This window comes from Anguilla rostrata, chromosome 11 (genome assembly GCF_018555375.3).
Source record: "Anguilla rostrata isolate EN2019 chromosome 11, ASM1855537v3, whole genome shotgun sequence".
NCBI lineage: Eukaryota > Metazoa > Chordata > Actinopteri > Anguilliformes > Anguillidae > Anguilla > Anguilla rostrata.
Window position 1 is genome coordinate 8,151,249 of NC_057943.1, and position 17,705 is coordinate 8,168,953.

The 17,705-nt window shown below is 52.6% G+C and overlaps 1 protein-coding gene across 1 annotated transcript in view; it reads right to left on the minus strand.

Annotated features, from left to right (window-relative positions):
- Positions 1–346: 346 nt before the first annotated feature.
- mtor (mechanistic target of rapamycin kinase) overlaps positions 347–17,705 on the minus strand; it is a 103,200-nt gene continuing 85,841 nt past the window's right edge. The window contains exons 37-58 of the mRNA XM_064300251.1: positions 16,602–16,717; positions 13,538–13,687; positions 12,386–12,638; positions 11,805–11,905; positions 11,031–11,127; positions 10,824–10,922; positions 10,372–10,494; positions 9,606–9,788; positions 8,548–8,682; positions 7,812–7,986; positions 6,743–6,878; positions 6,234–6,381; positions 5,494–5,616; positions 5,281–5,363; positions 5,051–5,123; positions 3,729–3,803; positions 3,450–3,585; positions 2,994–3,059; positions 2,315–2,395; positions 1,601–1,681; positions 896–1,001; positions 347–686 (exon numbers count right to left, since the gene is read on the minus strand). Of these exons, the coding sequence (XP_064156321.1) occupies positions 671–686; positions 896–1,001; positions 1,601–1,681; positions 2,315–2,395; positions 2,994–3,059; positions 3,450–3,585; positions 3,729–3,803; positions 5,051–5,123; positions 5,281–5,363; positions 5,494–5,616; positions 6,234–6,381; positions 6,743–6,878; positions 7,812–7,986; positions 8,548–8,682; positions 9,606–9,788; positions 10,372–10,494; positions 10,824–10,922; positions 11,031–11,127; positions 11,805–11,905; positions 12,386–12,638; positions 13,538–13,687; positions 16,602–16,717 (2,556 nt within the window). The 3' untranslated portion in view covers positions 347–670. The remainder of the gene's footprint in view (positions 687–895; positions 1,002–1,600; positions 1,682–2,314; positions 2,396–2,993; positions 3,060–3,449; positions 3,586–3,728; positions 3,804–5,050; positions 5,124–5,280; positions 5,364–5,493; positions 5,617–6,233; positions 6,382–6,742; positions 6,879–7,811; positions 7,987–8,547; positions 8,683–9,605; positions 9,789–10,371; positions 10,495–10,823; positions 10,923–11,030; positions 11,128–11,804; positions 11,906–12,385; positions 12,639–13,537; positions 13,688–16,601; positions 16,718–17,705) is intronic.

Genomic DNA, 17,705 nt, shown 5'->3' on the forward strand with positions numbered 1-17,705 from the left:
TGCTATTTGTTTATATATTTATTTATTTGATATTGCCTTTTTATGTTGTAGGGGGTGGTGAGGGCTGGGGATGGATATAATGCCTACTTTTTAATTTCTATTTTTATTTTATATTCTTACCTATTCATTTTATTTGTCATGTCATGTCTGAGCTGTTTTGTTCCGTGTTGTATATGAAAAATGTAATAAATATATTAAAAACTAAACAGCATTGGTTTCCAGCACCATTAATTAATCTGCATTAACACCAAAATGGGTGTAAGTGCAGTAGGAAGTTAATATGAATGACAAAACTGTAACATACCAAATATAATGTGGTGGAAATGACATTAAAACTTGGGATATGTTTAATTTATTTGAATTTATTTTATTTTTTACACATTTTTATTAAACACACAAAACAATGATTGCCTTTTTTCTATTTATTGCCAAAGAAATCTTCGCACACATTGCCCCAAATCAATATGTTAAATATCTCTCATTGATATTACATAACTCCTACTTAAATTTAGACTTAGTCATTATTGGCAAATGAAAGTCAAGGTACATTTCAAAAGCCACACTAATGTGACCTGGTCTGTGGCAGAGTATGGTAACAAACATGGCTTCCATAGAAAGTGTTAGGAAACGGAAATGACACTAAAAGCACGTGGAGAATCAATGGCCTTCTCTACCAAAATGGACACCTGGGGAAAGAGAAGAAGCAGAACAATCATTATGGATGCACACTACGATACCATGCACTGTAATCCTTATTGACATGGCAAACCTGACGGTTAATTAGATATCAAGATAGCAATATTTTGGAATTTAGACAGTTATTCACAAACAAAGGGGATGGACAACAGGTAACTTAACTAAGTCCTGAGGATGAAAATGTGTGTAAAGGCCTCACCATCCGATGTAGCATTGGCACAGGTTCTCATGTGACGTGGCCTGCTTGATGAGCAGCTCCACCTGGGTCGGGACGTCCAGGGTTTCGTCGTGGGAGAAGTCACGCCCTGTCGGGACGAGACCACACACAACCCTCGGTGTTCAGCGCTTCTGACAAGAAACCGCTGAAGACCTCAACCCTCAATGCTCAGGGTAAAGCCTAAACCCAAAAGCAGGTCGCCATGGCGATGGAGCATCTCCGAGTCTGCTTCTGACATTCACTTAAGTCACGGCTCATATTAATGTAGCCATCTCACCAATTCAGTGGACAGAGTTCCATGTGGATCAGAGAGCTTTTTACCATTTCCAGATGGAGCTAATCTCAGGGGTTAAGATGGCTGCCAAAGCTGAGTGGTCATTGGGCAAGCTGAAGCCCTACTGTGGTGAACTGCGTATATGAACTCCACACATCCCTGTACTGTACCTCTTTAACGTACTAAACCACCTTTATCTGTATTCAAGCAATAATGGGCGCAGCACAGCCTAAGTGTAAATGAATTATACACAGCTTCCAGTGTTTGCTGGGCCCACGGCCTCGCTTCTATTCAGGTACTGATGGTTTTTGTAGGTTGAACAGGAGGGTAGGTGCGGTTTTGCTCGTGGAGCTGACGCAGGTGCTGCACACCCGCTGCAGTGCACAGCCCATCAGACGGCACGCGCCACTCACCGGTCAGCTTGTCGCGCACTCGGTTGATGATCTGGATGGCTTTTTTGTTCAAGGCTTCTGGCTGCACAAGGCCGTCTCCGACTGAGGGAGGCAAAAACAAAGCTGGGTCAAAAAAAAAACCACTCGCCCTGCGCTGTGTGTGTGTGTGTGTGTGTGTGTGAGACAGAGAGTGCATGCACGGCTCTCGCCCTGCGCTGTGTGTGTGTGTGTGTGTGTGTGTGTGAGAGAGTGCATGCACGGCTCTCGCCCTGCGCTGTGTGGGTGTGTGTGTGTGTGTGTGTGTGTGTGTGAGAGAGAGAGAGAGCACAAACAGGCGAGCTACGACAGGAACAGAGTAGTGGAAGCTCACAGCCGTCATCATCAGCGCACGAAAAAAGGAAACTGTCAGAGCGTTGATTCATGACAGAAAGGAAGGTCTCACTAAAGCAATTTCAATTTGTAATTCAAAGAGCAATGCTTTTTTTCCCCCCACTGGTTCACAGACATAATAAAAAGAATGAAATTGAATTTGTTGCTCTCAGCTACATTTCCACACTGCACTTAATCATGTATGTATGAGGAATATATATATGCCTGTGTGTAGTTTGGGGAAGGGGGGGGCGGCAGCAGGGGTAGAACGAAAAGGAAATGAGGAAACGAGCGTATTTCCCTGCAGGTGAAATCAGTGGGTGATGAGTGCTCGCTGTGGTGCGCGGCAGGCTGTCAGACACTCACTGAAGGAATGAATGGATTCAGGCACCGTGGTTCCTGGTTTCTTGTGCGTGGTTTCCCCAAGATCTATTCCCTCCAGGGCCTCTGCAAAGACAATACACGCACACGCACACACACACACACAGGCACACACATACATAGTAAAAGTAGTTCAAAAAGTGAACTTAGTATACTTCTAAGTTAACTTCATTGTAAAGGCCCGTGATATATGTAGACCAGCCCCGTTCTGTCCCCCTCAGGCCAGGTTCAGAGGAGGGCAGTCAGGCATGCACAGCGGTCTGCAAACGACTGCAGCTCCCCTGTAGCCCCTCAGCTGAGCTGCGCAGCCGCTGCAGCAGACGACTGCAGCACACGCGCAACTAGCGCAGGCAGCCGTGCGGGCAGGTTGCAGGAGCCCCACTGACCCATCTACAACGGGCCAATTGTTACAGGGAAATTTACATATACGTTTGGCATAGGCTGTATTCAAGAGCAATTTACAGAAGGTAGAATGACAAGACAGCCGTTTCCTATGGACTCCCAGCCGCAGTCGTTACAGACACGATAAAGATTAAATTTGGACTCTGAACTGGGTCGAGGCAGCGAGGGTGACTGCTTTAGTGGGACGCCCCTCTAAGGAGACCCAAAGGTTACCCCCTGAGAGGGGCGAGTCTCACACTCCCCCCCCCCCTCTGGGACTCACCGACTGACTGTCCCGCGGTGTAGGAGTCCGTCCTGGTCCTGGAGCGCTTGGTCCCTTTAGGATTGGCTAGGGTAAGACAGAGAGAACAGGGACAGGAAATGATGTCACAAGAGTTCAGAGAATGGCCAGAACCACAGGATAGGCTCTCCTGCCAGGGCATACACAGGCAGACCTCACTTGCTGTGGTTACTTCTGGTGAAAAAATGGTGAGGACCTTCCTGAAAATAAAAAATTTCCACAGTGGTATTCTGTTTTATTTAGCCCCGTCACTATTGCTGAATAAAACAAATTCAGGCAAAGCCACTGCTTGAGCTCCCTAACATTACATCAAATCAAAAAAGCAAATCTATTCATTTGCATAGTGCTCTTTTTATAGAGATCTGTTACAAAAGCTCACACCAGTAAGTGTTTGAGCCCTGATAGCATTGGCAGCTTGGTTTCTGATTGGCCACTTACTGTCCATCAGCCTCCAGTTGAGCAGCGGGTCGTAGACGAAGGCCTCCAGCACGGCCATGACGCTGTCCCTGTGCTCCCTCAGGACCTCCATGACCGTGTGACACGTGATCCTGTAGTTCCCGTCCAGCCCGGTCACCTGGTCACAGCCAACCGCGTGACAGGAATACAGTCACGTGACACCATTCGCAAACCATTTCAAACTCACCGCAACAAACAAAGCAAACCTGCACATTCTCCAGAAGGCTTTTCCTGTTGTTGCCGCTAACTTAGCTTACGTACCTCCATGGCATTAGTGAGCATTCTGGTCAGCCTGAAAGGAATCTTCTCTGGGAATTTCTCTCTCGTCATGGCAACCTGGAGGGAGGGGAGTGACAATAGTTTCCAGATGAGTTTATCAGAGCTTTTCAATAGTTAATGCACAGCAAGCTCAGCTATGGGCTCTACGGTGTGCCCACTTTAGGAGCATTTGCTCCTGAAAATTGATGTGTGCTAATGGGAAAGATAATGAAGGGCATTGGGATGCATTGGTGCACTTTCAACTTAGGAGCATGCGTGCTCCTTGAAAAAAAAATGATATTCAGGAGTCCTCAGACCTTTGGGAGAAGCGGTTGTTCGGAGCACTAAAATGTTCATAACATCGAAAGTAAAGTCAAATGACGTCTATTCCTTCACTACTGCAGCCTTCTTTCAATTAACACTCCCTTTTTTTCCTACATCAGCAATTTGAAAGACAGAGCACCATAAAAATGTTTTATGATAATGTCTATAGTTGACAACTTCTAGCAACTTCTTTACAAACTGCAAGTTAACGTGATAAAGCACATCACCCAGGTGTGTGGATTACAGAGGAACTGAAAACCATCTACCAAGAAAAGTTCTAGAAGTTCTACACAGGGCGGACTTCCAGTTCAAAACAGGCTAATCAAGATGTTTTCCTTATCATAAAATATACGCTATATTGCACAAGAGAAGGTACTGTTGTTTTTTCCGTTATTGAAAACCCTGTGAAAATTCCCCTTACAGATCTCACAAACCTTACACAACCAAACATGCGGTTACACAGGGAGAGGTGCATTTAATGCTCTTTTTTTTGCATCAAATGCCAAAGAGAATACATGTTGTGCTTCTGATACTTCCGGCCTCATACCCTGTGGACCATCCAGTCTGTAACTCAGAGGATGGCATCGCCCAGGTTCTATCGTAAATACTGTGGTGTGGGGATGGCTGGTTTAAGCAGCCACACCTGCCCTGGGTCAAGCTAATTAGACCTGGCCAATTGGATAATTGGTTAAGAATTAGATAATTGGCCAGGCTAATTGGACCCAGGAACAGGAGTGGCTGCACCTGTGCGTAGTGAGGTAATCAGTGCGCACAGGTTAAATCTGCCATCCCCACTCACACGGGGAGCTTCGGTCATGACTGGGTTACATCTGCTCACTTTGGCTATAACATCTTGCCAAACCCTCGTGAAATAAACCTGGACTGTTGGAACACCTTCTCCCTGTGTCTCTGTGCTGGAGGGCCCCAAGGAAAGCCACTTCGGTGGCCTGTGGCAGGCGTGTTTGCCACAAATACGTATATCCATGTACATTCAAACTCACTTCAAAACAATCGCCGAAGTCGATGTGTAGGATCTTCCCGCTCAGTCGGTCCAACATCAGGTTGGAGGGGTGTCTGCGGACAAAATGGACGCTCATTTCAAATTAACCCACTCAACTTCACCCAACAGCAAACCATTTTACTAGACCAGTTACCTTTACTTAAGTAAAATATGTAATTAATACTTTGGATGCAGAACTAAATATTGAAATATTGCCGTCGATGCCCTCACCTGTCTCCCAGACCCAGGATGTAGCCCACCATTGACATCACAGCCAGGGAGCGTGTGTAATTCGTCCGCCGGTCGAACCACACCTGCGAGGACAGAGAGAGAGAGAGAGGGCGTGTTTAGACGTTCTCACGGACACGCAGGCCTAGTTGAGGCGTTCGGGATGGGACGGGGGGGACGGGGGGGACGGGGGGGACAGGGGGGCGCGAGGCTGACCTCCGAGCTGGGGCTCTTCAGCCAGAGCAGCTTGGCCAGGTCGTCTCCGGCCGTGTTGTTGACCGCGTGCTCGAACACCTCCACCTTCTCCATCAGCGTCAGGTGGTCGTAGTCCGGCGCCATCTGGAGAGAGAGGAGCCGTCATGGCTCAGGAGGTAAGAGCGCATGTCTGGCAGTCGGTTCGAATCCCCACCCTGGGCGTGTCGAAGTGTCCCTGAGCAAGACGCCTAACCCCTAACTGCTCTGGTGAATGAGAGGCATCAATTGTAAAGCGCTTTGGATAAAAGCGCTATATAAATGCAGTCCATTTACCATTTACCGTCAGCGGCTGCTACACGATGGGTTGGAGGGGATGGAGGGGATGTAAGGTGACATGAACATAATGGAGGCCGCACACAGGTGCCGGTAAGTGGGTAGGGAGCTAATGTAAGGTGGCGTTAATAGGTTTGGAGGTGGTGTTTCATGGTGTGAATGTAATATAAGGTGTTGAGTAGGTGGCATGGAGATAATGTCCATCATTATGACTTGGTGTGAGGAGAAGGATGTAGACCTCATTTCAACTCAGCGGTGGAAAAACAGGACATTTTCTGAAGGACTTTCTTTGGGAAGGTCACAGGAACAGTACCACCCAATACAACCTGATAATCTTGGAAGGGAGTCATTTGAAATTGGGGGGGGGGGGCATTTCCATGTGTGAGGTGAAGGGTGTGTAAGGCAGAGTAAGGGGGAGCCTGATCTACCCTCAGCATGATGCGGTGTTCGATATTCAGAAGGATCTTCTTCTTCTCCCTGTAGTCCCTGATCAGGGCGTGGAGCGTGTCGCAGTGCGGCACCCAGCCAATCAGACCGGAGTTTGTAGAGAGCGGAATCACCGCGTAGCGCTGGATGCTGTCGGGATAAAGCAAAGTGGCACGAAAGTTACAATCTGCCATACGCGAGCTCCTTTTCATATTGGCCAATCACAAGGTTCTTTTCATATCGGTCAAACACAAGGATCTTTTCATCTGATATACTACCACCTGATGGGGCGGGAGTGTAGTGTAGTGGAGAAAGAACTGGTCTTGTAACCTAATGGTTGCGAGTTCAATTCCCAGAAGGGACACTGCCATTTTAGCCTTAAGCAAAGTACTTAACCAGAATATGAATCTATCTGTATAATGATTACTATACAAAAATGCTAAACTTGTACAGATCTCTCAGGATAAATCATTCTGATAAGTGTGTGGGCGGCCTGTCAGGGAGGACGTGCCTGAGGTTCTTGCGCAGGGAGGCGGGGTCATTGGCCAGCAGCGTGTTGACCAATCCGAAGAGCTGCATGACCCTCTCGTCCTGCCGCAGGTCCTCGTGCCCCTTCAGCAGGAACATGAACTCGTGCCCGTTGCTGCCTGCGGGGGGCGTATGGGAGCAGAGGGGAGCAGCGTTACTGCACACGCAAGCTTTCAGTGCCGCACCGTCCTGCACTCTCCACACGTGCGGAAGCATGCGCCGGTCGCATTTTACGACCGCAGCGAGCACCGCAGCGCAGCAGTAGGGCTTCGGCCGCATGCCAAAGAAAACACCGCTGATGCGTCTAGGGACTGACGCGTGCGACTGCCTCTAACTCAGAACGTTTGCGACGTTAAATAATGGCAGCTTATAAAGTAGAAAAGAAAATCAGGGTCTCGGTATGTCTGGGGGATCCTGAGTAACCCATCTCCCTATAAAAGCCAAGCTATTTATTAGCCTTCCCCGCTGCTAATAACTTCATTGGGATTTTCACCTTAAGCTCACAGTTGCAGTTAATGACAGAGGAGAGCGTAGGGCAACACAGACGCTCTGCTCGCCTCAGCGGTAAGCACACCAGACACCACGGGGGGAGAAACGAAGCGAAAACAGAGAGAAATCCAATTTTGCGCTGCCAAGAGAGATCGTGACTGGAAAGCGTGTGCCTCCTGAACCTTCAACAACCCTCTGAAGAGTAAGTCTTTTTTTGGAATGTTTTTTTTTCAAAATTACAAGTCAGTGTTCTAGAACTCCGTTGCTTTCAGTTACCAGCAGCGATTGTGACATCAGCATTAGAATGTTGAGTTGAGAACATTCTAATCACGTATTTGTGATGTCACACCTCTAAGGGTTTGGCAGAGGGAAGCCAGGCGGCGCTCTGCCCGTTGTGGTGCTCAGGGGTGTCGGGGCCCCGCTTAGGGACCGCCACTCCGCTTTGGAGGGAGGGGTGGGGGGGGCGTGTGATCCAGAGAGCAGAAAACTCCGGAAAACAGAAAGCGTGTTTCCCGTCTCCGGTCCCCCGCGGCCCTCGGCGTCGCCACACGGCCGCATCTTACCCATGATGGTGAGCTTGCGGGGCCTCTGCTTGGAGGTGATGACCTGCAGGGACGGGGCGATGGACTGGATGCGGATGATGGGCTGGTTGGGGTCGTAGGTCCCGGGGACGGCCAGCTCCAGGTCCCGGCACATCAGCAGTTTGGGGGAGACGTACTGCAGCTCCAGGGAGGTGAGCTGAGGACACGGGGAGGGAGGGAGGCGGGGGAGGGGGGGCGGCAGGTTCAGACGGGTGACGCCCTTCGGCTTCACTCAGTGCTAATGCCCTGTTTTACTTGGCAGGTGTAAAAAGCAGTGGAGCTGTCAGGCACCCGTATCAACACCTGTAAAGAGCTGTCACACCCCAGCCTGCTCTTCCATTAACCGCCTCCTGTCACCGAGGGGATGAATCTGGGTAGCCTCAGGCCAAAACAATACCGCCTTACTTCTCTAAAGCCAACAACGAGGTGAGTGACAACCATAGTAACCAGGAATTAATGTGTGCGTGATGAACGATGAAGGTCATGTCAAGGACAACGGAGTTAGATGGTGACATAACTCTCTAATTCACACAGAACGTGTCAGTGGGAGGAGCAGGCCGCGTGATTGGCTGGCTGTGTGGGAGGCCGTGTGATTGGCTGGCTGTGTGGGAGGCCCGCGCGATTGGCTGGCTGTGTGGGAGGCCCGCGCGATTGGCTGGCTGTGTTGGAGGCCCGCGCGATTGGCTGGCTGTGTGTGAGGCTCGCCGGTCTGCCCCACCTGGGGCAGCTGCTTGGAGATCCGGCGGAAGACGTGGTAGTACAGGTCCCAGGCCTGCGTCAGGTCCTTCACGTTCCCCGACCGCATGTACTTCCTGCACCAGTCCTGTGCCTCCATCAGGTCCCGCCCGTATGCCTGCCGGACACACAAACCGCCATCAGCGCCAGAGAGAGAGTCAGCCATGTACACCTCACCACTGCGTTTACAGTCACAAATGTCAATATGTCCCTTTCAATACAGAACTACTGTATAAATGGCAATTTACTTAAAACTGTTACTCAATTTCTGTAATGATGTAGAAATTCCTCCAGACTAGCTGATGCAGATTGTTGATGTAATAATATAAAATAATGTATATCCCAACTTGGAATTTCTAGCCCGATTTGGAACTCCAGGGTGCATTTTTCAGCCAATCACTGATCACTAAACAATTCAGTCAATTTCGGTAACGATGTAGAAATTCATCTAGTCTCACTGTTGTTGATTGTTGATATTATAATATAAAATAATGTATCCCAACTTTTTTCCCGATTTGGAATGCCAGAGTGCATTTTTCGGCCAATCTGATCACTGCGTCATCCTCACGCACTGGGGCGGCTGCGTCTGAAGCGCATGCATCCTCTGCATGCCTCGGAGCTGCGCAGTCGCTGCAGCAGAAGACGGACAGGCAGGCGGACTGCAGAGGAGCTGCACCTCTGCGATGAGGGGGGGGGGGGGAAGCCCAGCCATGGGAAAGCCTCTCTCTCCCGGGGCGAGGCAAAGGGAAAACCGGGCCGTTCCCACAGGATTCCCAGCCACGGTTCCCACGGTGAAGAGCTACATCTGGAGTCTGAGCCGCAGACGGCCGCTCTGGCTAAACACACCTGACAGGAGCTCCAAGAGGTGAGCCGCACCTGAGCAGCTTCCCTCCGTCAGAGGAGTCCCTGATGGACCAGGCGAGGGTCTCTCCTGTGTGAAGAGGCTCTAAACAGCCCTGCTGAGCGACGCCCCTCCTCCCGGGGCCGTCCCGGCGGCGGACAGCCCCTCTGAGGGTGCGGCGAGCGACTCGGGACACTGACCTGGTTGAAGGAGGTCTCCTTGAGGGTCTGGGGCCCCCTCTCCATCATGGCGTGCAGGGGCTCCAGCACGGCGAACATGCCCTTCACGTTGCGGTCGCCGAAGTACAGGCGGGACGCCTCCTCCAGGCCCTCGTGCCACATCTCGTGCCACAGGATGGCCACCCGGATCAGCTCCTCGCTCACCTGCGGGCACGGGCACGGCTCAACACCCCCGCCCATCACCACCCTCCACCTCTCACCTACGGGCACGGGTACTGCTCAACACCCCGCCATCACCTCCATCCAACACCCCCCACACCACCTCCACCTCTCACTCAGGGGGACCTCAACACCCTCACCCCAAACTCTCAGGGGATTCCCTCACTGTGCCCTCAGTAATGGTACTAAACACACACTGGCCACCTGACAACCCTGTCTAATGAGCAGGCTCAATGTCTGCTCAATGAGCCAGACACTGAACATGACCTCACATCTATTATTTGTTCCCACATGTATCCATGCCGCCAATTCAAGCACTTTTTAAAGTGCTTTCAAGGACCCACTACCCCAAAGGTAAGGCCTTCACAGCAGGCTGTCATGTGTGCTGCTGACCATCAATACTACATCAATACAATGTGTGCGTGCGTGCGTGCGTGCATGTGTGTGTGCGTGTGTGTGTGTGTGTATGTGTGCGTGCGTGTGTGCATGTGTGCATGCGTGCATGTGTGTGTGCGTGTGTGTGTGTGTGTGTGTGTGTGTGTGTGTTGATGTTCTGGAGAGCTCGTACCATGATGGCTTGCTGGACCAGCGTGTTGCAGTGCTCGCACATGTTCTTCAGGATCTTGTTGGCGGCGTTGTGGCGGGCGGTGGTAGTGGACTTGGAGGCCACGGTAAGCGGGTAGATCAGCGCCTGGAAGAGAGGACCGTTAGAGAGAAAGTACTCTCAGAGAGAGGACTGTAAGAGATGGGACTGTTAGTGAAAGGACAGTCAGAGAGAAGACCATTATAGAGAGGACCATTCACAGAGCTCGGTTAGAACTTGTGAGCAGAAGGACAGCGGCTCAAATATCAGACAACACACTGCCAACATGCCCATAACATTCAATGGCCTCACCTGGACTCAGACAAATAGAATCCCCAACTTGTGTAATGTAAACGGCTCCACAACGTGAAAGGACAGCAGTAACAGAGCCTAGCAGCGGCCTACAGGCTACAGGCTGCCCCGTGGTGCCAGCGTACCTGCGGGTGGTAGCGCCCGATGTCCGTCAGCAGCTGGTGGATGAGGCGGCCCACCAGGGCCCGGGGCGTGTCGATGCGGGCGATCAGCTGAGGGATCACCTGGGGAGGGAAACGCGGTCAGGTCCACAGAACTGGGCCCATCACCAGCGAACAGAACCAAGAGCGGGACAGGGGGACGGGGGGGGGGGCAGACTGACTCTCGCGTACCTGTAGCCAGGTGTCGATCTGGATGGTTTTGATGCCCTCCACCAGGGCCTCGTTGACCTCGGGCCAATGGCCATAGTCGAACCACAGGGTAAGGACCCTACGAGCAGGACAGAGACACACACTTACGCCATGCATTCCAAACCCATACGGCCCAGCACCAATCACACGCCAAGCCATGTCACAGCTGACTGTGATGTCACAGCTGACTATTCAAAAGAACGTCATCTATGGTGACACATATGGCATGCCTGCTACATTATACATGCATACATACAAATATGAGTTCATACTGCTATAGACCTTAGATCACGGGTCCTCGTAAAGTTTTTGCAAACAAACTCATTTGTGGCCACTGGGTGTCGCTCTTTCTACACTGGATGGTAGGAAACGTGCAGACGTCTGATGTGGGGTGTGTGCAGAGTCTCAGTGTGTTTGATCTTGTTCAGCGTCTCAGCACGCTCAATGCTGATCACCATCTCAGTGTCGATAAGTATCTGTGTTGATTAATATCTGCGCTGAACAGTATCTCAGGGTTTATTAATATCTCAGTGTTGATCAATATTCTCAGGGTCCATTAATATCTATGTCGATCAGTATCTCAGTGTTGATGAGTACCTCAGCGTTGAAAAGTATCTACGTTGATTAAGATCTCAGTGATGAATAGTATATCAGTGTTGCTTAATATCTGTGTCGCTCAGTATCTCAGTGTTGATCAGTGTACCCCAGTGTGCTCAGGGGTACGCGCTGTGCTGGCGGGACAGCTGGATTCCGCACCTGAGGGTGTCCTGCAGGTTATTCCCGCGAGAGAGGGAGATGGATCGGAAAAAGCCCTGGACTGCAGGGACGGTGTACAGCAGCAGCGTTTTGGAAAGGTCCTGCAAAGCAAAGCAACCCGTCATCACTCCATACTCAGTAAAATAGACCTCCAGCATTCTGTACTCCTTATAACATACTCAGCACTGCAAGGGTATAGATGTGGGGGTGCGGGTGTGGATGGGGGTGTGGGAGCGGGTGATGGGTGTGGGTGTGGGTGCACGAGCGGGTCTGGGTGTGGGCGTGGGTGTCGATGTGAGTGAGGGAGTGGGTGTGGGTGTGTGTGCGGGGGGAAGGTGCGGGTGCAGGTGCGGGTCTGAGTGTGGGTCTGGGTGCGGGTGTGGGTGGGGGTACGAGAGAGGGTGTGGATGAGGGTGTGGGTGTGGTGTGGTTCAGGGTGTGGGTGCAGGTGCAGGTGCGGGAGCAGGTGCGGGTGTAGGGGTGGGTGCAGGTCTGGGTGTGGATGTGGGTGTAGGAGTGGGCGCGGGTGTAGGTGAGGGTGCGGGTGTGGTGTGATCGCGGGTGCGGGCGCGACCCCTGACCTCGTTGACCTTCTTCTGGCCGGGTGAGGGCACGGGGCTGTGCTCGGAGCTGTCCGCCTCGCTGTCGCTCTTGCTGGCCTCGCTGTTGCCGCTGTTGCCGCTGGCGTGCCGCAGCTTCTTCTTCTCGTCGCGGCCCTGGTTCTGGTGCTTATAGTGCAGCACCGCCTCGAAGTTCATCACCGCCCAGGCGTGCCAGGCCTGCCCGCCACGCCACGACGCAACGACACACACAACCACACACACACACACACACAGACACAGTGAGCGCCGATCACAGGCATACGATGACACATCACATCAGACTGTGCCGTACACAGTCCGGAGCTGCTCACGAAGGCCGAGTCTCTTCGCACACTGTACGGCTTCAGTTAAATGCAATCTGTTCAAGAAGCCGTCTAGAGGACAACGTGCCAGGTTTCAAACTCGCACTCTAAGGGCCGTTGGACTGGGACACAGGAACATGACCCAGAAAGGGACAGAACTAGGAGCTAACTGCAGCCCAAGCACAGTGCTTATCCACTGGAAACTGGGTGCTCGGCCTTCATTCCTAATATGGTCTTATTCAGTGTAGGAGCCTTTTCACGTATTTTTCGTTGCTTAGTGTCGTAATACAGTAATCCTGGATATCGAATGATTCTTGGATATAGCATATGGTCTTCGTTTAGGTACTGTTTATCTTTGCATTAAGGGACCTATCCACTCCGCACCCCCCCCCCCCCTTTCTTATTACTGTTAGTTTTAGTTAGTCAATGTACCATAGAGAGCAGCAGAGGAAGTTGTATCCCGAGAAGCTCAATAAATTTCAATAGCTCAGTTACCTCACCGGTCGTAGCCGGTACTTGCACTCAAATGACTAAATTACTAATAAAAAAAGCCTCAAATGACTTTTTTTGGATCCTGGATTTATTGCACTATTTAATATGCCTCTGACTGGAAGCCGTTGAAGGAGACCGCTACCACAGAAAGATGAGTCACCTGCTGCCTGAGATGATTCATCTCTCGAACCCTGGAGACCTGCTGCGAGCGGCACGTGGGTGACCCTGTGGGGGGGGGGGGGGGGGGGGCGGGTCGGGGTTTGGGCGGGGCCACTGTACAGTTCGGTCGTCCGGTGGAGTGGGCGGGGGCGGGGTGGTGGTTTTGGGCGGGGCTCACCTTGTACAGGTGGCGGGGGCGGAGTGGTTGGCGCTCACTGCCAGTGCGGCGTGCTCGGTGGAGTGGCTGTAGTACTGCAGCACTTTGGGGATGGTGCTCTCGTTGATGCCCTGCAGGCTGAGCTGCCACTCGCCCAGCTTGAGGAAACACCTGCGGGGGGGGAAAGGGGGCAAGGGGAGGGGGGGTCACAGCCATCAGCTCCGTCATCTCCCCCCAGACCCTCCAGCTACCGTCGATCTTCCCGCCAAAGTACAGAACTACAGCGCAACGCCGCTGTTTGTGAAAACAGACCAGCGGGGGCGAGGCCAGCCGCCCCTCTCCACTTCCTCTCCCGCTTCCTTCTTTAAAAAAAAAACGGGGGGGGGACACGTTCCGGAGAATTCCGGGAATGCCCGGGAGGGCCGCGGCCCGGCGAGACGGCAGGCAGTCTCCGTTTGAGAATCCGCTCTCGCTCGCTCTGGCCCGACAGGACGGCTCTGTCCCCCCCGGGCTCAGATTAGCCGGCTCTTCCTGCCGTTTTATGAAGCCCTCCAGCCTCATTCTTTCATTATGTGGTGCCCAGAGATTTTCAATCTCCATAAAAGGAGAGATAAGCTTTAAAATTAAAGTATGACCGCGCTGACAGCGTACGCTAGCCGTAGCAATGCCGTAACAGAGTGAACTCCGACAGTAAAGTTCGTGAAAGAATCGGCTATATGGAATCTGCACACGCACAGACATCTGTCACGCTCCCAAGGCCAATAACAGGTTGTTTGCTGCCGAAAAGCAGGCTTCAGGACACTCTGTTCATTTAGACTTCCCCATAAGCTGTGCTCAGGGGGGCTGTGTTGTCCTGGCAACGTCCCTATGCTTTCTGTCCCGCCGCCATCCATCTTGAGGAAGACGTTAATGGCCCTTGCAGAGCTAATGAGGTTTCAGTGCACGTGCTCCCCCCCCCCACCCCCGTGCGGATATACAAATCTCTCTGACGGCACGACACAGCCGGCCAGAACACGTCTGACGTGTATGCCGCCCCCCCGCCCCACCCCACCCCGCCACATCGGCCCCCGTCCACAACGAGGGCCCGCACGCCAAACACCTCGCAGCACGGAACACTCAGGATCCCAAAGAGTCGCATTGTTGCGCAACACGGCTTAATTCACTCTGTGGAAATACTGAGCGAAGCCTGATTGAGATTTCTCCTTCTTTATTCTTTTTTTTGCTTCTTTTTTCTTTTTGTTTTTTAATGGAGGAACTCCAGCCGCTCCCAGGTGAAAGTGGGGATGGAAACGCGAGCGTCATTACATTATTACATTATTACATTACGTTACAGGCATTTAGCAGACGCTCTTATCCAGAGCGACTTACATACATTGTATCCATTTATACAGCTGGATATATACTGAAGCAATGCAGGTTAAGTACCTTGCTCAAGGGTACAACGGCAGTGTCCTACCCGGGAATCGAACCTGCGACCTTTCGGTTACAAGCGCAGTTCCTCACCCACTGTGCTACACTCCGTCCGGGGTGTAGCACAGGCAGGCAGTCTGCCGGGCGTCAGCCTGCCCGGCGGACACCCGGCCCGTTCCCCAGCGACGGCGGCGGGGGCGGGGCAGAGGCCCTAACCAGCAGGCCTCACCGCTGCGGAATGACAGCGCCGCCGCCAAAACTAAGTCGGCGGAATCTTCCGGAATGTTTTCGCGTGCGAAACCAGGTGTGCGCGCGCGTCTCTCCCGGACGCCCCGTCCGCGCTGACCTGGTTTCGGGGGGGGGGGGGGGGAAGTATGTCAGGCCGTCTGGAGGAGCGGCGGTAATGACGGTCGCACAGGTGTGCTGTCGCCGCCGCTGCCGCGAATCCGTGCCCGCGAGTGTCGCTGACGTGCGTCACCCTCCTGGGGGGGGGGATGGGGAGGGAGGCGTTTTATCTCCCAAACTCAGGCAATGTGGGTAAATTACACACCGCAGACAGACTGCCATTTTCCAAACACTCATGCTGAGTGGCTCAAAGCATTAAAAAGCAGAAAAACTAATGCCTATTTTCCACCCAGGGAAGGGTAAAACCAAACAGGTCATTGATTTGTGCATCATCTTGACGCGAGATCTTTGACTGACCGGCACCGGCTGTAAACGCTCACAGACAGACGGAGAAGGCTCCACACGGACGGCCGAGCGCGTCATTATTCAGAGCGCGCCATCCGTGGCGTTTACTTCCTGTTCACTGAGCGTGTGAGCGTCTCCTGTCGACACGGACGGCACGCTAGACCCTGAGGAGCGCGGCTCGGATGCACACAGGCACGGGAGGCGAGGGGGGGGGCAACGGGGGGGGGGAGCTGACAGGAATCGGGAAAGTGGCTTTCGGGGAAAGCCACCCACAGACACGCCCGGGACGTGCCGGCGTTTGAGACGCTGAGGCTTTTCGGATACGGGAACCATCGAGCCCCCGCGCCCAGGCTGCGGGAGAACAGCCGGTGTGTTTGTGTATGTATACATGATGTGTGTGTGTGTGTGTGTGTATGTGTGTGTGTGTGTGTGTAAATGTGCGTGTGTGTGTGTGTGTGTGTGTATGTGTGCGTGTGTGTGTGTGTTATGTGTGTGTGTAAGTGTGCGTGTGTGTGTATGTGTGTGTGTGTGTGTGTAAGTGTGCATGTGTGTGTGTGCGTGTTTATGTGATGTGCATGTGTGTGTGTATGTGTGTGTGTGTGTGCGCGTGTGTGCGTATACATATTGTGTGTAAGTGTGTGTGTGCGTGCGCGTGTGTGCATGTGCGTGTGCGTGTGCAAGTGTGCATGTGTGTGTGTGCGTGTTTGTGATGTGCATGTGTGTGTGTTGGTTGTGTGTGCGTGCGTGCCAGTGTGTGCGTGTTGTGTTGTGGTAATGCGTGTGCGATGTGTGTGTGTGTGGTGGTATGTGTGGCGGTGGTGGTGTGTGTGTGTGCGTGTGACGTGTGCGTGTGTGTATGTGTGTGTGTGTGTGCGTGCGTGTGTGTGTGTGTATGTGTGCGTGTGCGTGTGTGTGTGTATGTGTGTATGTTGTGTGTTGTGCGTGCTGCGCGTTGTGTGGTGCTGCTGTGTGTCGGCGTGCTGACCTGGCCATAAGCTTGTGCAGCTCCTGTTTGTGCTGCTGGTCCTCGACTGCGATGGCGTGCTGCGCCTGCTGCTGCATGCCCTGCACAAAGTGCTGCATGTGCTGGAACGCGTCGATCTGCAGCGGAGAGAGGGAGCGCAGGGTGAGGGGCGTGTAACTGCACTGCTGCTATACTGCAGCCTCATCCTGAGTAACTGCACTGCTGCTATACTGCAGTGTCATCCTGAGTAACTCTGAGTAACTGCACTGCTGCTATACTGCAGCCTCATCCTGAGTAACTCTGAGTAACTGCACTGCTGCTATACTGCAGCCTCATCCTGAGTAACTCTGAGTAACTGCACTGCTGCAGAACTCTGTGTTTCCCAAGCTTTTTTTCTGCGACGGCACAGTTCTTGAAACTTTTTTATCGAAAAATTCCACGGCACACGACGATCGCTTTGCGCAGTAAAATGTTACAGAATGTGACGCACGCGGTTCACATGTGTAGGAATCCGAAGAACCTCCACGGCACACCTGGTAAGCTCTGACGGCGCACTGGCGTGCCGTAGCACACTGTTTGAGAAACGCTGGCTTCACCGGTGCCAGATAGCGTATGGAGGTGAACTAGAGTCAGTCCAGCTCAGCCATGTCGCTTTAACACCGAAAACATCCCTACACAACACCTGCCTTCATACCCCGACCCAAACAACAGGAGGCAGGGGACCGTTTGGAGCCATAGCTCCTGGGTCAGTGCCAGGGGGTTAGAAACGCCTCAGTCCTGGGACTGTCTGAGGCACGCTCAGTGCCCCTCCTGAGGGGCGGAGTTAGCCGGGGAGGGCCCCCCCCGCAGGTGGGGGTGTCCTACGGGCGCGGTGTTTAGACTGCGGCCCAAACGCTGAGGAGACTCGTCAGGCGCTTTATTACCCGGGGGGGGGGGTTCCGCAGGGTCTCTGCTGATCTCTCGCCCTCTCTTTCTCTCTCTCCACTCGTCCGTCTCCGTTACTAATGATGTCCGCTGCGTTGACACACGCGAGCTCCCCAAAGACCCCGCCCCTCATCTCAGCGCACGTGCTTCTCACACCACCCCCCAAACTAAACCCCTAAATGACCCTGTCCTTTCCACCAA